Source organism: Nycticebus coucang, chromosome 10 (assembly GCF_027406575.1).
Source record: "Nycticebus coucang isolate mNycCou1 chromosome 10, mNycCou1.pri, whole genome shotgun sequence".
NCBI lineage: Eukaryota > Metazoa > Chordata > Mammalia > Primates > Lorisidae > Nycticebus > Nycticebus coucang.
This window is the reverse complement of record NC_069789.1, coordinates 93,466,891-93,489,286: the sequence shown is the minus strand read 5'-3', so window position 1 is coordinate 93,489,286 and position 22,396 is coordinate 93,466,891. Positions and strand designations below refer to the sequence as shown.

Sequence of the window (22,396 nt, the reverse complement as noted above, 5' to 3'; positions counted from 1 at the left end):
AGCTGAGCCAAGAGAGAAGGTTGAAGAATACACATGAGGTGAGCTGGGACCCCAAGGATACAAACAAAAGGTACAAAATCCATCGCCAAGTGGACAGGAGTCCCCTTCCCCATGAGAACGGCTCACAATATACTTTCTACAAACAAGCAAGCAGAGTTCAAATGTCCTCCCATTTTATCCCACAGGAGAGACCCTCTAAAAACTGGACCTCCTTCCCCTACTAGGATGCCATAGCACTCTCCTGCCAGGCATAAAACTACATAAAACTGTATATATTCTTTACCTATAATTCTGAACTCTCAGCACTCCCCTCCACTCTCACTCCAAGGTCTGGAAGCTTATCCCCCATGGAGTCCTGATTCTTGGACATTTTCTCCAGAGGTGTGAACAGGGCGCGGGCTGTTGCAGGTCTGTGCTGATTCTACAGCACAGGGATAAGGAGAAAACGGTGGACTGACAGAACTGTAAAAAAAGGGAGAGATAGTGCCCACCGGCACAGAGCAGCAGCAGGAACAATAGGGCTCACACCCCTGGGGATATTTTGAAAGGACACTTCCTGTTTCTCTGGGTAACCAGAGAAAGCCAGGCATCTTCTCTGGTGGCAGACACTGGTGGAATAGATCTGGGATGGTAACGCAGGCCCTGTGAGCAAAGGGTATGCCTGAAGCGGTACCAGCCTGGGCAGAGCATGGCAGGACGGAGAATTGAAGATGCCTGCACAGAAAGAGCATACTCCCAGGGCAGGACTCAGCCAGAGGGCTGTTTTAGTAAGCCTAAGAAACACCCGGCCCTCAGGGACCATAGCTGAGACAAAGGCAGGTGGGAAACCGAAAGCTGAGTATAAGCTCTAACCATACTCACCCCAACACAGACTGCAGGGGATACAGAAACACCAGCTCTGGGCAGCGGCACAGACCAGGGCTGAGTCGCAGTTTCTGTGAACTCGAACAGCATCTGGTCTGCAGGGGAATATAGTCAGGACAGAATCACAAATTCTGTGCAAATATAAGTGTCAGAAACATCAATTGGGGCGGGGTTGGAACTGAGTGAACTGCCCTAGCTTCTATTAACCACCCGAGGTTGTCAGGCCTCAGCTTTCCCTACAAAGCAGGAGGAATTATGCTACCAGACCTCAGACTATACTATAAATTGAAAGTGATCAAAATAGCATGTTACTGGCACAAAAACAGAAAGATAGATGTATAGAACAGAATAGAGAACCAAGAGATGAACCCAGCTACTTACTGTTATTTGATCTTTGACAAGCCAATTAAAAACATTCAGTGGGGAAAAGATTCCCTATTTAACAAATGGTGCTGGGTGAACTGGCTGGCAACCTGTAGAAGACTGAAACTGGACCCACACCTCTCACCATTAACTAAGATAGACTCTCACTGGATTAAAGATTTAAATTTAAGACATGAAACTATAAAAATACTAGAAGAAAGTGCAGGAAAAACTCTTGAAGAAATTGACCTGAGCAAATATTTTATGAGGAGGACCACCTGGACAATTGAAGCAACATCAAAAATACACTACTGGGACTGATCAAACTAGGAAGCGTCTGCACAGCCAAGAACACTAGTAAGTAAAGCAAGCAGACAGCCCTCAGAATGGGAGAAGATATTTGCAGGTTATGTCTCCGACAAAGGTTTAATGACCAGAATCTACAGAGAACTCAAACGTATTAGCAAGAAAAGAACAAGTGATCCTATCTCAGGGTGGGCAAGGGACTTGAAGAGAAATTTCTCTGAAGAAGACAGGTGCTTGGCCTATAGACATATGAAAAAATGTTCATCATCCTTAATCATCAGAGAAATGCAAATCAAAACTACTTTGAGATATCATCTAACTCCAGTAAGATTAACCCACATCACAAAATCCCCAAACCAGAGATATTGGCGTGGATGTGGAGAAAAGGGAACACTTCTACATTGCTGGTGGGAATGCAAACTAATACATTCCTTTTGGAAAGATGTTTGGAGAACACTTAGAGATCTAAAAATAGACCTGCCATTCAATCCTACAATTCCTATACTAGGGATATATCCAGAAGACGAAAAATCACATTATAACAAAGATATATGTACCAGAATGTTTATTGCAGCCCAATTCACAATTGCTAAGTCATGGAAGAAGCCCAAGTGCCCATCGACCCATGAATAAATTGTGGTATACGTACACCATGGAATATTATGCAGCCTTAAAGAAAGATGGAGACTTTACCTCTTACATGTTTACATGGATGGAGCTGGAACATATTCTTTTTCGCAAAGTATCTCAAGAATGGAATAGGTATCCGATGTACTCAGTCTTACTATGAAACCAATTTATAGTTTTATGAAAGCTATAACCCAATTATAGCCCAAGAAGAAGGGGAAAGGAGCGGGAGGGGAGGGGAGGGGAGGGAAGGGGAGAGGAAGGGTGGAGGGAGGCTAATTGGTGGAACCACACCTATGATGCATCTTACAAAGGTACATGTGAAATTTACTAGATGTAGAATATAAATGTCTTAGCATAATAACTAAGAAAATGCTGTGAAGGCTACGTTCATCAGTTTGATGAAAACATTTCAAATTGCATATAAAACCAGCACATTGGTCTTATATACAACAAAACCCATGATTGCATTAATGTACACAGCTATGATTTAATAAAAATAAATAAATAAAATTAAAAAAAAAAACAAAACAAAAAAAGAAATAGGATGGTTTGAGGTAGAAAGGAAGCATGTGATGGCATTTTGTCAATGAACCAAGAAAGGAGACCAATGAACCTGCCTGTGCTGTAATGTATTTGACTAACAAGCGAGGCTTAGAAGACCCCATACAGGAAAGAGCAAGTTTTAATGAAAAGTGAAATACCAATTCAACAAATATATTTTAATAAACTTTTTGTGTTTATGTCACCTTTCATAATGCATGTTTTTTCTAAATGTCTAACCTAGAAAACACACATGTGCATACACATACCAAACAAACAAATATAACAGTGTGGCTTATGAAAAGAAACAATAATTCGATTCTTTGGAACCTCTTCACTTTTACCTAGGCCAAATTCTTTAATCCTTTCTCTTCAAAGATGGACTATAGTAAAGGGATAAATGATAAAAAGTGCAAGACTTTCAGTCGTCAATTGATAAATCTTCATCAGTTATAGTATTATTCAAAAAGTTTTTTCCTGCTGTGTCTTTAAATTTTGAAATAAGTTGCTTTGTTGATTCATCTGACTACAATTCTAATAAAGACTGGTTTTACTAACACTTTTAGAAAAAAAGCTTAGTGCTCCACATTGAAGGCCTAATCAATGTGGGAATTGATTTATTTCTTTTTCTTTTGAGTATTTTTTTTTCATTTTTTCACACTAATATGAGGGTATAATTTTTAGGTTAGAAGAGCCCAACCCAGGGCGTGTGTTATACACCCTCACGATGTGCACAGTAGGTGATATCCTGCCTCATGCCCTCCTTCCTTCTTCAAATGTCCTCCCCCCTCCTGCTTCCTTCCACTTCCAAACTGGACTGTATTAGTGTTTTATTGTTCTTATGAACATGTAATTGTTTATATGTTGATTTAATATTAGAATGGAGTACACTGGATATTTATTTTTCCATTCTTGTAATACTTTACTAAGAAGAAGGTATTTCAACTCCATCCAGGTATGATTATTTCTAGTGTGGAGTACTCTATGCCCAGTCTCTCCTTACGAAGGGGACAAAGGTCCTGAACATTTACAGAAAGCCTACTTAGGTCTCAGGTACTATGCTAAGCTCTCTCCCTAACTTGTCAAAAGTCATAGCACATAAGTCACAGGTCTGTCTGACCCTAGAGCCTTTTCTGCTACATTATAGCAGTTACTGAATGTGATTCAAAAATATACTCACCATGGACAAGGCACTGTATTAACATATTATCTCGATTAATCTTTACAACAATCCTATTTAAAAATCTGTAGCTGTGGGTGGCACCTGTGGCTCAAGGAGTAGGGCGCCGGTCCCATATGCCGGAGGTGGCGGGTTCAAACCCAGCCCCGGCCAAAAACCACAAAAAAAAAAAAAAAAAAAAAAAAAAAAAATCTGTAGCTGTAAACAAAAATTTTACAATATATTAAAAAAATCAAGATTTTTCACAGCAAGTTAAAATATTTTAAAATAGTTTGAGGTCATATCGATAGCCATTCCATTATCCATTTCTCACTCTCTTCAACAATATTTCCTTTCAGTTATAGCTCTTTGGCCATCTTACACTATGTAGGCAGATTATTTAATCTTTCAACTCACCTGAATGTATGGACTCTTATACATACACACTTCGGTTCACTAGAACAGAAAGAGGCCAGTGGTGTTTATGAACAAGTATGATAAATGGTAAATGGTAGAAAAAATATTACTAGTATCTATATATTAAGTTCTTTTAGTCATATGTAAAGAGAGACTGTTTATTAAAAGTTCACTTTATTTTTCTGTTGTATCAAGCACTAGCTATAAGTTACAGTTAGATTTTTTTGGTGCTTTCCAAATGTTACCATAGTTAACATTGCCTTATCAATAATCAAACAATAAACTAGGTCCCAGTGGTTTGTTCACATCTAGAATGTTCAGGTGATCAGGAATTCTTTTATTGGTTTGCTTTAGCTTTTAGTTCTTGGTTATATCTATAAAGAAAACAGAAAGAAAAATAATCATTAATAATGACAGATAATATTTATGGCAAGGTGAGAATGGGAAGCATATCTCATTCCTTTTTTTCCTAATTGTTTGGTAGCTATATAGTCATAATCTTTTCAGGGGCTTATAGATATAATACGCAGAAAGGAAAGTGACCCAAAGAGTTCATCTGCATCTGGTTTATTATTTTAGATAAACAAGATCCCAACTGACAAAATTTGTTTATTTTAGAGTCAGAGTCTCACTCTGTTGTCTAGGCTGTAATGCAGTGGCATGATTATAGCTTACCACAACCTCAAACTCCTAGACTAAGGGGATCCTCTTAGTAAGAGGTAAGGATCCTCTTACCTCAGTCTCCTGAGTAGCTTGAACTACAGGCATGTGCCACCATGCCCAGCTAATTTTTTTTTTTTTTTTGTAGAGACAGTTTCACTTTATCCCCCATAGTAGAGTGCCATGGCGTCACACAGCTGACAGCAACCTCCAACTCCTGGGCTTAGACGATTACCTTGACTCAGGTCTCCTGAGTAGCTAGGCCTATAGGCACCCACCACAACGCCCAGCAATTTTTCTGTTGCAGTTTGACCAGGGCCGGGTTTGAACATGTCACCCTCATTATATGGGGCCGGCACCCTGACCACTGAGCCACAGGCGCTGCCCATGCCCAGCTAATCTAAAAAATATTTTTAGAGACAAGGTCTTGCTTGCTATGTTGCCCAGGCTGGTCTCAAATTTAGTTTCAAGTGATCCTCAGGTCTCAGTCTCCTGAGACACTGGATTACAGGTGTGAACCCCTGTGCCTGGTTCCCAAGTACCAAAAAAAAAAATTTTTTTTTTTTTCCAGACAGTTTCACTATGTTGAGCTCCGTAGAGTGTCATCGTGTCACAGCTCACAGCAACCTCAAACTCTTAGGCTTAAGCAATTCTCTTGCCTCAGCCTCCCAAGTAGCTAGGCCCGGCTATTTTTTTATTGCAGTTGTCATTGTTGTTTAGTTGGCCTGGGCCAGGTTCAAACCCACCAGCCTGGGTGTATATGGCCGGCGCCATAACCACTATGCTACAGGTGCCAAGCCAGTACCAAAAATTTTTAACAGCTTAAAAGACATAGTTTCCTGTGCAAACGTATTATTTTAATGAATATTTTCATTCTTGACCTATATAAAAGTTTGACAAATGTGATCACATGAATAAAAGTTAGCAAAATGTGGGCCTCTAGAATTTTTTACTTTATACTTACAAAGCACCTTTTCTAAGAATAAAATTAATAGGTAATGGGCTCCTATCTAATCATTAAAAGTAAAACACACTTCTGTGATGGCTACTGGGTTAATCAGGGTTATTAATTTAATAAACATTTAAGTTTATTGAAGCTAAGGACCATTTTCTCAATTCACAATCCAAAGAAGTAAGCACAGAGCCACAGTCTTTCCTTTCTACAACACCCAGTCTTTATTTACTATTCTTGCTAGTTTATAAGAGAATAGTGTAAGCACAAGAAGGAACTTATTCCATGAAGCTAACCATACCCCCTGGATTTCTCAAAAGATCTTGATTTCAAATATTTGGTCATATTATAACCATTATTCATTAAAAAATAATGTTAAATATTGAGTAGGTTTTTTAAAAAGTTCCAGTGCTCATGAAACACTTTCCAATGAAACCAATTACCTCACTTATTTCTAATACTACCTAACCATACACTTAACTCCTACTTTATTATATACAATTGAAAGTGAGTAATAAAAGGTTCATGTAGAACATTATTTAATAAATCATGAATAGTACCTGTTGTCTTAATAAAAGACACTTTGTGAAAGGGATATCCATCTAAACAATGCACAGTTAGATTCAAACTCTAGGTAACATACTGCTTAACTGCTTTTAACTTATTTACAACCCTCCCCACCCAGACTTCTCTACAAATGTTAAATTTCTACTTTAGCACATTCCTGTCTTAACATTATTTGTGAATTTTTTTTTCAAAGAAGTATTGCTGTCTAAGTAGCTTCTGAAGCAGATTGCTTTGTATAACCTTGGTAGGCTTACCTCCAAATTCGAAAAAGTTGAGAGGCTCCTGCTGCCCCCACAAAGAAATTAACAGCAAACAGACTCCAGTTTTTTGGAATAATTACAAGTGAGTATCTTGACCAAATAAACCCTGTTGAAACAAAGTATTTTTTTTTAAAGCACAGGTACTGCTGCAATAACTTATCTGAACATTTAATATTTAGTAAAGTAATTACAAAGACTATGACAACAATAATGTAAGATGAAGGACAAAGAAATGTTGTAGCCTTAATCTTTAAAAAGTTTCTGTAACTCAGTGCTACACAAAATACTCAATTACTACATTAAAGGGGAATCTTTCTAAGGCAAGTGAATATTAACTGTAACTTTCCCCCCTACTTATAAAAATATATCAATGGCATAAATCTGAAAAACAAAAATTCAATATTTGTTCTTTCTCTGTCCTCTCCATCCATAATTTAATAACTTCTCAGATACAACACTGTGTTATACCTTCGTGTGTGTATGTGTGTGCTTCAAACACTCAGATATAACACTGTGGTATGTCCTTTGTGTGTGTTGTGCTTCAAATACTAAACTATTAAATGAACTGAAATAAAACAAAAGTCATTTATGTTCCATATGAAACACAGAAGATACTCATTTAGTGTACCTGTAGCCATCAAAACAGCAGACTGAGCTGTGCTGAGTTTTTCTGCAGGTCTGGCCATATCAGCCAATCCAGCACACACCAATCCCTGGGAATACATATTAACACAACATAAAGAAAGAAAAAAAGCATCATGAGCGTGAGTAATGCTTTTTAACTTTAAATCAAACCAAAACATTTCTGAGATTTCCATACAAAAGCGGATATAATTTCATCTTCTATGTATTAAGAAAATGTAATCAGAACAAAAAGTGACAATGAATTAAAAAATGATTTTTTTTTTTTTTTTTGAGACAGAGTTTTATTATGTCGCCCTCGGTAGAGTGCCATAGGGTCAGAGCTCACAGCAACCTTAAACTCTTGGGCTTAAGCGATTCTCTTGCCTCCGCCTCCCAAGCAGCTGGGACTACAGGCGCCCGCCACAGTGCCCGGCTGTTATTTTGTTGCAGTTGTCCTTGTTCAGCAGGCCTGGGACAGGTTCTAGCTCTGGTGTATGTGGCTGGCGCCCTAACCACTGAGATATGGGCGGAGAGCCTAAAAACTGATTTTGAGCTAAGTTTTACTTTGCTAATAATTACTAAGCAGGCTTATATATTTGAAAATCAATTTTGGGGGTCTACGAGTGATACTTATGTTCTTTTCTTTATACATGTTGAAAACCATTGGAAGGGTGTCTGAAAGCTATTTAAGGTCACTTATATAGATTCCTCCTTTAATGTTTTCTGTCAATGTTATTCTTTTTTAGAAGTGGAATTACTGGAAAAACTCTTATAATTTTAGGGTTTGGGTAGATCATTTTTCTTTAATGCCAAAGTCACTTCTTTGTCAATGTTTTTTTAACATTTTCTTTTATAGAATTAGCCCATTCATATCTTACTATCACTAAAATATAGTTATGCTAGTTTATCAAAGAATATGTAAGATGCTGTTCATTAATAAAAATTCAAACCTACACAAAATAAGAAGGAATAGTACAAAAAAGGTCCACATAGTTATCACCCAGAGTCAACAGTTAGTGAGATTCTGCCAAATTTGCTTCACATCCTTTCCTCATACCTGCCTTATCTTTAAGTATTATATAGCGAATGTTAGATATGTCATTAGAGAATATGTTTTTGAGAAATTATTTTCAGGTTTTTACTGACTTTCTAAAAGATATTCTTGTATGGAAAATATACATCAGCAAAGAATTTTGTTCCTAAATAGAATACACATATATTTATGAATTTATATATACATTTAGAACAAGTACAGATGGTTTTGAATGAATGAATTCAAGAAACCAATGATTCTAGTTTAAAAGGGGTAAATGGTTAAATACAAGGGTACAATAAGAGGTAAATAATCGCCAATACAACTTTTCTTCTTCTTCTTTTTTGAGACAGAGTCTCAAGCTGTCACCCTGGGTAGAGTGCCATGGCATCACAGCTCACAGCAACCTCCAACTCCTGTGCTCAAGTGATTCTCCTGCCTCCACCTCCCAAGTAGGTGGAACTACAGGCGCCTGCCACAATGCCTGGCTATTTTTTGGTTGCAACCATCATTGTTTGGTGGGCCCGGGCTGGATTTGAACCCGCCAGCTAAGGTGTATGTGGCTGGCACCTTAGCCGCTTGAGCCACAGGCGCTAAGCCCTTTCTTCTTCTTTTTAATTTTTTATTTCAGATTAATATGAGGATACAGATGATTAGGTTACATTGTTTGCATTTCTTAGGTAAGGTCTAAGCTGTAGTTGTGCCCCTCCCCCAGGAGGTATGCCACATACCCTTACATTGTGCCTGTTAACTACCTTTCTTCTTATTAACATTTACCCACAGTCCTCTGATTTTCTTCCCAAATGCCTTCCCAATTGTCACTTCTTTATCCTCCCTCAGGCCCAATGCACATTTTCTCTGTTCTATATCTGTTTTATTTCTTCTGCAGGGTGGAAAACTGTATAGGGAAGGAAGGAACTGACTCCACTATTCTTCTACTGCATCCAAGCATTGCACTGCGGCAGACTGAATAGATCTGTGAAGACTATGAGCTATATTCTAGTCATGATTCTAGTTAGTATACATCTATTCAGTCATGATTGTTTATGCTCTCAGTATACATTTTATTTTTCTGGGATATGTTAGTAATTGTTCTCTCCACAAAAATCTTGATATCCTTTTCCTGTGTTTCTAAAAAAACTTCTTTCTACTTTAATATCATTCTAAACTTAATGTAAATTGTTTTACAGAATCTCATCATGAATCTAATTTCTGCTATTTGTTATTAAGTAGCTGTGTGACTCTGATCAAGTTATATACCTGTCTTAAAATTCTTTGTCAGTAAAATGAGAATATTAGTATCTACCCTTCCAAGAGTGACATAATGACCAAATGAGATACATTGAAAGTATTTAGAACACGGCCTGAAAATATTATGTATAAAACAAAAATAAAAGTAGCCAACATCTTTGGAGCAGCGGAGATAAATGTTACTCTGTATCTATACCCTTTCCAGCATTACTAGTAGGATGAGGGCAGAAGGTTTACTTACATGTTCTTTTTCACCTTTATTCTGAACTTCAGTCAAATAATAGAATTGTAGATTCAGAAAGTGCTTAGAGTATATCACAAGATTCTATAAAATACTCCCTAACATAACTAAGAAAGTGTCAGTTTTAGATGAATCCACAGTGGCTACTTAAAGGTGCTAACGTAAGTGTTTAAGAGCATAGGTTTTGGAGCCAAACACACCCAGAGGTTCAAATCTGATTGTGCCACTTACTAACAATAGTATATGTAGTCATCTAGTTCTCTGAACCTCAGTACCCTTCCCTGGAAGATAGTGATAATGTTTATTTCTCTGATTAAACATGAGATAACCTATTACACAACCTAATACAACAACTTGGCATCTAGTAGACTCAAGTTAGCTCCCTTATTACTTTTAGACAGGAGTGTTAAAAAATGAAATGTCACCATGGAATATTCCAATTCCAAAATGCTTAGAGATAGCAGAGTCCTCAGGATTTTAAACTGTGAATTAATCTATATAAGTAGTTCCAGGTGGAAAAACAAATGGGTATAAAAAAATCTGCCTGGACAACTTTGAAATAGTTTGACTTATTCCTAAGGAGAAGAGAAAAGAGAAAAATTAACTATGCCAAATGGTATACAAGAGCTAAGTGGTAACACTGTTGTGCAAAAAGACTGAACAAAAAGAAAAGCTCTTTTAACTGATCTTTGCATAATAGTTTCTCCTAGGTCAGTCGATGATCTCTAAACACGCCAACAGATGCCTATGGCATGCTGAATACGTATGGCTAGTGTTCTCTATTGCATTCAGGCATTTTTGTTTCTATCAGATGAGTGGTATTTTTACCAATCCACTGTGTTTGTCTCCAAACCTGTTTATATCAGTTTTACCTGTTAATGTAATTTACAGAATTGAATAAAACTGTTAAGTAAACAGATGAAATACAAAAAGAGGGCTGAAAACTCTTTTTCTATGAAAACTTAAGTGACTGGGAAAGTTTAAATAAAGACAAGTTGTTAAAACCTGCTGTCAAATTAGGCGTGAACAACACACATGTAAAAAGACTGGGGAAAAAGCCACAAAAAAATCTAACTAGTTTGTGTTTTCATACTGTTTCAAAGTGTCCACAAACTTAGTCTGCTTTAAAGAAAACTAAAGTGGATATTATACTGGATATGTTAAGGTGTAATTATCCGAGATAGAAAAATGCACAACTCAAAAATCAGTGAATCCACATGTAAATAAAAGTTTTAGATAGGGTGGCACCTGTCAAGGAATAAGGGGCCTGCCCCATATACTGGGGGTGGTGGGTTGGAGCCCGGCCCCAGCAAAAATTGTCAAATGAATAGATTTTCTTTAGGTTAAAATAAAATATTTAAGGTACATAGGTACTGTGTTTTAGGATTACAGGCAGTCCTTGAATTAACAAACATCTGACTAATGTATAACTTATACTTATGAACAGAGGCTACTATTGGTAATAGGTAAATGTATCTATTCTAACTTACAAACAAATTCAACTTAAGAACAAACCCACAGAACCCATCTTGTTTGTAACCCAAGGACTGCCTGTATCATTTGGTTTCAACCTTTTTAAAGTGGCTAATAACTCCACTACAGTTAAATGTCTACAGAAGTATGGTCTGAACAGGTGGCTTGCCAGGTGAGGTGGCTCATGCCTGTATCCTAGAATTTTAGAACACTGAGGTGGGAGGACAGCTTGAGGCCAGGAATTAGAGATCAGCCTGGGCAACACAGAGACCCTGTATCTACAAAAAAAAAAAAAATTAGCTGGGTATGGGGCAGAGTGAGCCTGCTACTCAAGAGGCTGAGACAGGAAGATCGCTTGAGCATAGTAGTTGGAGGCTGCAGTGAGCTATGATGAAACCACTGTACTCTAGCCCTGATGATAGAGACCCTGTCTCACAAAAAACAAAAAACAAAAATCCATGTGTGGTTTATAGTAACAACTCCTATAAGTCATGTATAGACTACCACAGACTAATTATCAAATATTCTGGGTTAAGAAAACACTTTAATAGGTTTGTAATATCTAACAAAGAAGTCTCTCCACCAGAGAGCAAGACAGAAGTTTCCAATGCTATGATCTCATCAGGAGACTATGTATGATTTCAACATAAACTTAAAATAGATGTTTCCAATGGAGACAGACACAGTTAAGATACCACTTATGAGTATACAATACTGTTAATACCTCAAAACACTGATGGACCAAATCAAATAAACAACAAAACTATTGATAAAAATCAATAAACTTCTATAAAATTTTAGGTCAAAGAGACCCCTAAATTTATTATAAATAAATGAAATCACTCTAACTCTTTTAATAATGGTGATAGAAACAGTACTTCAGTAATCAATTCTATATTACAAATATATAATTACTATATAATTTTAAGTGTAGGTAGGGAGAGAAGAGAAAGGAAATAGTAATATACTGTCCATTAGTACAGAGACTTTTAAGACCCTTCCTCAATATATAAATATATATAAAAAAAAAACTGCTCACTAGTTCTCTGTAATACATAGCTCCTAAGCCACTATCTATTTTAATCGTATCACCTTTTTTCTTCTCTTTTTTTTTTTTTTTTTAAAGACAGGGTCTCACTCTGTCACCTGGGCTAGAGTATGGTGGTCTCCTCATAACTCACTGCAACCTCAGATTTCTGGGCTCAAGCCATCCTCCTACCTCAGCCTGTAACACTTATTAAAACACAACCTGCTGAGCTCACCCTTAGAGTTTCAGATTTAGTAGATCTGTGACAGGCCTTAAGACATTTCTAACAAGTTCTCAGATAATGCCACTGCAGGTCCAGGGATTAAAGACAGACACTTTGAGAAGCAAAGCTGGCTTTTTCAACATAAAATCAATGATTTCAAAACAGCCACATATATTTCTTTTCAGCTAAATGAGAACTTTAGGAAAGGAAACTCTGGGGAAGGATGAAAGTATTGGGCCTAGATTTTGTCATTCACCAGACGCTAATAGTTGGATAAATCCGTTACATTTTGAGACTTTCCTCAACTATACTTAGTGTCAGAACCTTCCATTCTCATATTAAATTAATAATAAAAATTAATTTGAGGGTTTAACTACTGTTTTACTTAATAATAAAAATTAATTTGAGGGTTTAACTGTTTTACTTAGTTGTATAATTTTGGAATGAAATTTTATATCTTTAGGGTTGATAATTCTAAGTTGTTTAATAGCAAATACATTCCTAGAAGGCCTCTTATCTGTAGAGTTCAGAAAAACTAAAGTAGGTAATGTGTTTTATGTAGCAAAATGATACCTCTGAGAATATTTACCATGAAATGATTTAAAGGCATACCAAGACTACTTTAAAGTACATCCTCCATAAAAAGTTACTTCAAATTAGTAAGTTCCTATTAAAACATTTTTCTTCATAGTTTTTGCAAAAACTCAGTGACTTACCCATTTCATAATTGGAGCCCAGAAAAAAACTGTTTTGGGGCCTGAAAAAAAAAAAAAAAGAAAAATTCAGGAACAAAACATTTTATACATGTCCTTTAACAGCCATCTTCAAATTTAAAAAACTCAAATATTTACCAATTTATTTCTAACCATTTTAACTATGCTTTCTGTATTCTTTGTATTTAACAGTTAGAAAGACCATAGTACTGTTTTTCAAATTGACTCTTGAACAACATGAGTCTGAACTGCTAAGGTCTACTTACAAGTGGATTCTTTTCAAAAAATACATTGGAAAACATTTTGGAGATTTGTGACAGTTTGAAAAAACTTACAGATGAACCGCATGGCATAGAAAATCAAGAAAAAGTTAGGTATGTCATGAGTGCATAAAATTTAGATAGATACTAGTCTATTTTATCATTTGCTACCATGAGATAAACACTAATGCATTATAAAAAGTAAAAATTTTTATGCACACATTTATAGACCATACATGATGCCATTCACTGTTGAGAGAATCATAAATGCATAAAATTTACTGTAGTCCATAGTATACTACTGTAGTAACTTCATAGCTACCTCCTCTATTACCATAGCTCAACTGTTGCAAATATCCACTTAAAACATGTCTGACCCTAATCATCTCAGCATGAGCCGTTTGTCTCACCAGCAAAATTGTGTATTGCAGTAAAAAGTGATCCCTCATCTTCCTTGTGTATTTTACATGTTTAGTGCAATGCTGTAAACTTTGAATAACACGCTGGGACTCATATGAATTGTCACTAGTTATGATGAAAAGTGCACCTCCAAAGCAGAGAAGAGTTGTGACATCACAGGAAAAGACTGAATTGCTTGCTATGCACCATACATTGAGATCTGCAGCTGCAGATGCCTAACATTTCAGATAGACCAATTAATTCATCTTGTATGCAGATAACGTAAACTGATGATATCAATAAATACAAAATTGCAAATGTTTTTTCTTCCTTATGGTTTTCTTTCTTTCCTTTCTTCCTTTCCTTCCTTCTTGCTTGCTTGCTTTTCCCCTTCCCTTCCTTCCTTCTCTCCCTTTTTCCTTTCCTCTCCTTCCCTCCCTCCCTTATTTCTTCCTTGCTTTTGAGACAGTCTCACGCTATCACCCCATGTAGAGTACCATAGTGTCATAGCTCACAGGAACGTGGAACTACTGGACTCAAGCAATCCTCTTGCCTCAGCCTCCTGAGTAGCTGAGACTACAGGTGCCCACTACCACACCTGGCTAATTTTTCTTTTTCCTTTTATTTTTTTTATTCCTTATTAAATCATAACTGTGTACATTAATGCATGTATGGGGTACAATGTGCTGATTTGATATACAATGTGGAATGCTTACATCTAACTGATTAACATAACTGTCTCCTTGCTTACTTATTTTGGTCTCACTCTTGCTCAGGCTGGTGTGGAACTCCCGAGCTCAAGCAATCTATCTTTCCTGGCCTCCCAGAGTGATAAAATTACAGGCATAAGCCACCACGCCCAGCCCCTTATGGTTTTCTTAGTAACATTTTCTTTTCTTTAGCTTCCTTCATTGTAAAAATATAGTATACAATACATATATAAAATATGTGTTAATCGTTGGGTTATATTACCAGTAAGGCATCTGGTCAACAGTAGATTATTAGTAAAATGTTTCAGGAGTTCAAAGTTATACTGGGATACTTAACTTTAAGGGGGTCAGGGCCCTGACTCCCAGGTTGTTCAAGGGTCAACCTGTATTAATCTTTCACACAAGTTGTTATGATGTTCTTGTCGATTATTTGTATTTTTGTGACATTTAAAAAATTAAAATATAATGAAAATGATTTTGGAAACTATTCCCAATGCTTTGCCTTAAAAGTGAAACTTCAAGTTAGTTCAGTCAAACATGTCAAGTCAAGGAAAATGCAAATTATGGAATGTTATTGATATGAGAGCTTCAGTGGATATGTGTTTATTCACTAATTTTGTTAATGTTTGTAGCTACAAATGACACTTCACCATAATATTCTAGTAACCGTTCTTATAAAAATTTACATATTCTAGTAAAAAAAATTAATGAATCTAACTTTAAAGCTCATAGGAGAAAGAAGAAAGACTAGATTTGTAAGTTTTTAATAGCAGAGAACTCGTTTTAGTCATCCTGGTACCCATCTGCTTTGTGTAAAATGTTAAACATTTGAAGTATTGAAAACAATTCTGGTTTCCTAAATAACCGAGAATTTGAGAAGCATTATGTTTCAGAGCTGGAAGGAAACTCAAGAGATCATCTAATCCAAATCTTTCATTTTATCAATGAAGCTTTATGACCTATTCAAGCAATATGGCTAGAAGACAGCAGATTGTGGCTGGAACTTAAATTTTCTAATTCTTAAACTAGTGACCTTAAAGGGATACAGTGAGAGGAAAGAGACTTTGTCCAGGTGAATTAAAAATGTAATTAAGAGCAGCGCCTGTGGCTCAAAGGAGTAGGGCGCCATATACCGGAGGTGGCGGGTTCAAGCCCAGCTCCGGCCAAAAACTGTAAAAAAAAAAAAAAGTAATTAAGCACGCTAAATTCAACAGAGCATTTAGTATGTTGTTTATGTTGTTACACACTGGCTTAACAAAATACAATTATTTCATAACACACAAATTAAGTAACTTTATATAAGACAGCAGTGATTTAGAAGCAAATTCAAAAAGTTTAAAATCCTATTATATTCATGATTATTGTTGCCTCAATATTCCATTTTTCTTTGCAAGAATAATTCTTTATGTTATAAAAATTACATCTAAAATCACCAAAGTATAACACATTTTACTTCTTTTCACCTCCCAATTATAGGCGAGTATTCACTCTCATTAACAACAAGGAATATTTCTGTTCACATATGGTTACATAATATTGAGTTAAATCTATTATTTAGAAAGGTAAAATTGAGTTAAATCTATTATTAGAAACAAAACAAAAGGGTGGCGCCTGTGGCTCAGTGGGTAGGGCACTGGCCCCATATACAGAGGGTGGCAGGTTTGAACCCGGCCCCGGCCAAAGTGCAACAAACAAATAGCCAGGTGTTGTGGTGGGTGCCTGTAGTCCCAGCTACTCAGGAGGCTGAGGCAAGAGAATTGTGTAAGCCCAGGAGTTGGAGGTTGCTGTGAGCTGTGACGCCACAGGACTCTACCGAGGATGATAAAAAGTGAGACTCTGTCTCTAAAAAAAAAAGGAAAGAAAGAAAAGTAGAAAAAGCACTAAATAGGTAAAGAGTGAGATGCACTTTGGGTCTAGTTTGCTACAGTCAAGACCATCACTCTCCCATTCACCTATAATAATTACTGCATACTTTTACAGTGTACCAGGTACTGGGGATTATGTTGGCAAATAAAACACAGGGCTGGGTTTTAATGACCTAACAACAAAAAAGCTATTTAGGTAAAATCATATCTGGAAGGCATATAAAAGCATTTTAGGAAAACTTAAGTCTCAAGTACTTTCATCAAAGCCATGTGAGTTCTACATTTTGGTAATATTCTTACTGTGAATGAAAATGAACCCAGTAATAATACTCCTTTTTTGTTCATTTGGCTGAAATACTGAATTTGGCTGAACTATTTTCCTGTTTTTCTGTGCACCTTCAAAAGTAGTTGATCAATCTTACATTAAGCAGAATAATTTGAAAAATGTTACAATGGCAGGTGTATCCTCCATTACTTTTGCTTATTAAGCTCTTCTAGAAAAGTATTACACACAGTGTAAACAACTACTAGCCCTTAGCATCAAATGATAGCAAATGTTACATACGTATGGACTATTCTTCTATAATTTAATATAATCCTTGATATAGTTTACTCCTCTCAAACTAATTCACATTCTTCTTCAGTAAAATTTATTACGTTAATATGATTTTAATACGATGTGATTTTAAACCTACCACAGTACAATTTAAATATTCTACTATAGTTAGTTGTATAACTACTTACTTATCAAGATCACAACTTCCTTGAGGCTAGCAGCTAAATATTATTCATACTTGTACCCCTACAACCTAATAGAATGTTAAATAAAAAGGCAAGTTTGGGGTGGTGCCGTAGCTCAGTGGGTAGGGTGTTGGCCACATACCCTAGGGCTGGCGGGTTCAAACCCAGCCCAGCCCACCTAAACAACAATGACAACAACAACAACAAAGCCAGACATTGTGGTGGGCACCTGTAGTCCCAGCTACTTGGCAGGCTGAGGCAAGAGGATCGCTTAAGCCCAAGAGTTTGAGGTTGCTGTGAGCTGTGATGCCATAGCACTCAACCCTGGGCGACAGCTTGAGACTCTGTTTCAAAAAAAAAAGAAAAAGAAAAACTAGCCGGGTGTCCTGGCAGCACATGTAGTCCCAGCTACTCAGGAGGCTAAGGCAAGAGGATCTCTTGAGCTCTGTGAGTTGTGATGATGCCACGGCACTCATCCCCAGGGCAACAGAGTGAGACTCTGTTTCAGGAAAAAAAAAAAAAAGGCAAGTTAGCTAGTACCATTGGAAATAGTTTATAATAATTGAAGTATATTACCCTATCACATGTGTGTGTATATACACATATGCAAATAACTTTTAAAATACTTTAAAATAGTAAGTTTGATTTCAAACAACTTTTTCTGGTTTGATTTTAAAATTAGCCTGCTTCTTAAATATTGATAAGTCTGGCTTATACTTTTAAGAGTTTTTAAGTATGTTTGCTGATTTTTTAATTCAATCCTAAAGTCCTTCTCCAATCTAAGCCTTATTTTCTCTTCTTCTTCTTCAAAGGAGCTGGATATTAAATGTAGAATAATTCTTCAAACACTGGAAGATAATAGCACAGACCCTGTCTTTCTTTGTAGGTCTAAGCAATTACAAAGCTAATTTTAGTATTTCTCACGTATATCTGATCTCTAATCATTTTCATGTTTTTCTGTGTACCTTCAAATTTTCCATATTTTAAGTTCTGGAACAAATCTGGAGACAGTGCTGTAATAGTTGCTGGTAGAATTAAAACTTTCAAGAAGTTTTAAATTTTGATGTTTTAAATTTTTGCTTTTATGAGTGAGTGGAAAACCTATCAATATTCAGTTTCTAGGTAACTGTACTTAAATCTTTTATCCAATTCCTGAACTCTGTGTTGTTCTGATCACAACCACCATTACATGTGCAGCTCTAGCCACATCCCCTTCTATCCTGAATAAGATATAGAAATACTTTTCTTTTTTCTTTGGTTAAGCCTAAATTGGAATTTCCAAAGAAATTTTTGCTAAGAAAAAATAAAACATGAAGCCATTGATTTTCAAAATATAAATTTCTAATACTAATTTAACTAAATTTTAGCCGAGTGGTTCTCCACCAGGGGTGATTTTGCCTCCTGGGGACATTTTTAGCTGCCACCAAGGTGACAGGAGTGGTAATGCTGCTGCTATTGCCATCTAGTGGGTAGAGACCTGAGATGGTGTCAACACTCTTGGATGCCCAAGACAGCCGCTCCCAGCAAGAATCAGCCCCAAAATGTCAACACTAAAAGAGTAGGAAACTCTGGCCTAGGGAGATTGATAATCTAGGCATTCATTCAACTAGTTTCATTCTTTTATGACTCTACCCTTTAGTTTAAGCTGTCCCCTCTGAAAAGTTTGCCTTGTCTTCATCTAACTTCTATCCTTCAAAAACTTGTCTTAGGTTTCATTTCTTCGAAGAAGCCTTTTTAAAAATTTTCATGTTAGGGTGGCACCTGTGGCTCAAGGAGTAGGGTGCCAGCCCCATATACCCAGGGTGGCCGGTTCAAACCTGGCCCCGGCCAAACTGCAACAACAATAAAAAAACACAAAAAAAAATTTTTCATGTTAGGCTAAATGTTCCTTCTCTGAACTACTAAAGCAGCCTGTATGTATATTCTTCTATAGTTTTCTTAACTAGTTAAAATGATTATGCATCTGTCACTTTCATCAGAGAGTAACTTCCTTGAAGACAATGCCTGTTTCGTAATCTTCCTTGACAAATAATAAATATTTGCCAATAGAACTGTGTTGGATTAAATACGACTCATATAGATACTAATCAAAAATACTCAAACTTTATGTCTGATCCAGATTTGCATTGACAATGCTTCATCCTCAACCCTGGAATTTGCTATTTACTTATTTCTAGGGACATGAGGTTAAACCAGGAAGCTGTACTAGATTTTCATTCTTTAGTTCCTCCACTCTTAGACCATGGCACTCTTCCCCTGAGTCTGATATCATAATGGACTGATCCTATAAAGCAATCTTTTCAAATTCTCTGGTAATTTAACCTAGGTTGAGCTTCTCAGACTTCTAACGTCTGGTTCATTTTTCTTTATCATACATAAAGTGTCTGGCTCATAAGCAGTATCAATTACTAAGTTTATTTTTTATCCCTGCATGAAGCTCCTTTATCACTGAAGAGTAAGTCAGCATATTATTTTGGTCTCAGACTGAATGGGTGTTCATCCGTACTTTGAACTCTTCAGTGGACTTCTCCCTTCTTGTTTTAAAATTGTTTTTGTTCTGCTACACCCAAATTGTTTCCTGGGTAATGCCTCTAGATTCTGGTTTCTTTACAAGCTTAAATGGTTAAACCTTTAGGGCTAACGGTCAATATTTCAGTAGGCTTGCTTGGTAACTAATTTACTCAACTGCCCAGAACTATCTGATGGTTTTAAAATATTGACTTCCCCTTCTCCCAACCAAACCAAACAAAAACCTTCAAATGTGAAATGAGTTGCTAAACCTGGACCAAGAGAGGTATTTTAGTTAATGAATAATTTTAAACTATAAAAAGAAAACTTAGTTTAACAAGTGCTATGTACCAAACAGAGAAAATATCAGTATCACATACTTTTATAGTCAGGTGGTGGGAGTGGGGGGAGTGACATCTTATGGGAGTTAAGGAATTTGACTAGGACACACATTTGGCTAGAAAAACTCTATTTTTCCTCTACAGAGGTAGATCATAATGTGCCAGGAACAGCACACAGGCAAATGGATGATGAAAGCCTCAAAGTTCTGGGCTACAGGTCAGAGAGACAATGCTCTAACTATAATACTATATCTATATAAAAACATATTCTTGTTACTGTTCAGACATATCTGTCAGTGATAAAGTTAAATCTCAAAAATTTAGAATCAGCAATGTATGGTTTCCAACTCTTACTATTGCCTTGCATATCATTTAAAAAACTCCCTTGTATGTGAATCTAGACTAGTGTTGAAAGAATAATTCAATAACAAATACCATTATGCAAAATAGTATGCAAAACCATTGATTAATATAAATCTTTCCCACAAAATACAACACAATTCCAAAAAACTGAAAGCCAAATAAACTAAAACTTTATCAATAACAACCTCTCCTTAAAGATCAGTTTTCTGAGTTCAAGATTGCAGTAAAGTATATTAAGCAGAGAGCTTCGAAGGCAGATAATGGGAGGGCATGTGGGAACTAGGCAAACTTCCTAACGATACTAGCTGCAGAATATAGATTCAACTATGTAGGAGAAAAAGGGCACTTTTGGGGCAGGACTTCAATCTTCTAATTTATAATAGATTTTTTCATTTGTTAAGTGTTATGCCTGAAAGAGACCTCAGAATGTATCTGATTTTAGTCTCTAGTCAAGTAATTATTACTTCTGGGAATCTTCCAGTTTCTTACAGAATTATTTTTTTCAACTACAAGAACACTGTTTTTCCAGAAGGACCAGAAAGCTAACATTTACTGAGCATTTATGAAGAATCAAGTGTATCTTATCTTTAGTTCTCATGCAGACCACATTTTACAGAAACTATTGTGGAGACAAGGAATTTTGCTCAAGGTCACAACTATATGTAAGCGGTAGAGAGAATTATATCCAGTTCTGTCCACACAGAAAGATCCAGATAGTTTGTTCAATAATTTCATAAATAAGCATAGATTTTAAAAAACAAACTGGGCCTATGGGATGAGGAATAATACTGAGACTGAAATCTGGGTAAAGCATCCAGTTTGAAGGAGGGCTTAATCTGTAGACCTCTGCCAGCAGGAGCTAAATAAGTATGACCTTTACTTCAAACTCTCCAGTGCGACAAGCCACCTATCCCGCTCCATCCAGTGTGGGTTAATACACCACAATTCGTGGGAAGGAAGAGGGGAGAATGAGCGTTTCATGGTGGCCTCAGACCCTTTCATGGGCGCAGAAGTTGAGAAGGGTCAAATCTGGAGGCCAGGTCTGGGTTTGAGCCGAGCATTAAGGGGACCAATTCAACAAAGGTCAGGAAAGGCGGTGACTTGAGATTCAGAGGTTTATGAGAAACGTTGCACGAGAGAGAGAAGGTGAAATGCAGAGAGGTGAGGAGCGGAGACTGATTCACTTGAGCGTTAGGGATTGGGGCTGTGGGACGCCTCCAGCCGCAGAGTTGTCAGTGGGCCGCTAAAAGGTCCATTTTAGATGGTTTCGGTGGGAGCCCTTCTGGGTACATTACCTGCTGGGTGGTTGTACAACGGCCTCAATTTCTCGGGCAGCATCAGTTCCACTTTGTCGAGGAGCCGGTGGTAGGTGGCCCGCAGGCCTCGGGCGCTGGCAGCAGACATCGCCGCCGCCGAGTGATTGTGCTCAGCGGGGTAGAAGGGTGGCTGTGTCCTCGTCCCTGGGTGACAACGAAGGGCAGCCAGTCACTTTCCCCTGCCCCCCGCCTCTCCCTTCGAGTACCCTTCCCGCAGCTACGACTGTCCCCCTGTGAACCACCAGGCAGCTCGCGCCCAGCAAAGACTGAGGGGGCGGAGGCTCCTGGACGACCCGCCCCGGGCCAGCCTCCTTCCCTCTGGCAAGGGAGACTGAGGAGGAGTCATGGCAACAGGTGCCAAAGACATTGCCTCACCCAGTCCTCCCAGAACCCTGCTGGCAGCGCGCTTGCGCACCCGGAGTTGCCCTCCGTGATTGGCTTGCCCCGAGGCGCCGACTAGGTCGAGCCGGAACCTCCTACTTCTCCTTCCTGCCCTAGAGGCCATGTTGGAGAAGGGCAAGTGAAGCCAAACCTAATCTAGTACCCCGTCATTTTGACTAAGGAGACCCGTGGTTAAAATGGGCTTTTCG

General features: G+C 37.4%; 1 protein-coding gene across 1 annotated transcript; it reads right to left on the bottom strand.

Moving 5' to 3' along the window:
* Nucleotides 1-4,348: 4,348 nt before the first annotated feature.
* Nucleotides 4,349-22,182, bottom strand: MPC2 (mitochondrial pyruvate carrier 2). Its single transcript, XM_053605987.1, has 5 exons — nucleotides 21,786-22,182; nucleotides 13,307-13,347; nucleotides 7,347-7,431; nucleotides 6,713-6,824; nucleotides 4,349-4,653 (listed from the first exon to the last, which is right to left on the bottom strand). Exons 1-5 carry the CDS (start codon nucleotides 21,892-21,894, stop codon nucleotides 4,617-4,619), a joined length of 384 nt encoding a protein of 127 aa, XP_053461962.1. The 5' UTR covers nucleotides 21,895-22,182; the 3' UTR covers nucleotides 4,349-4,616.
* Between the last annotated feature and the right edge of the window lie 214 nt (nucleotides 22,183-22,396).

Coding starts and splice junctions, on each gene's coding strand:
- MPC2 (XM_053605987.1), bottom strand. CDS start 21,894: ATGTCTGCTGCCAGCGCCCGAGGCCTGCGGGCCACCTACCACCGGCTC. Junction 13,348..21,785: donor GTTGTACAACCACCCAGCAG/GTAATGTACCCA, acceptor TTTTTTTTTCAG/GCCCCAAAACAGTTTTTTTC. Junction 7,432..13,306: donor GGGCTCCAATTATGAAATGG/GTAAGTCACTGA, acceptor ATGTATTCCCAG/GGATTGGTGTGTGCTGGATT.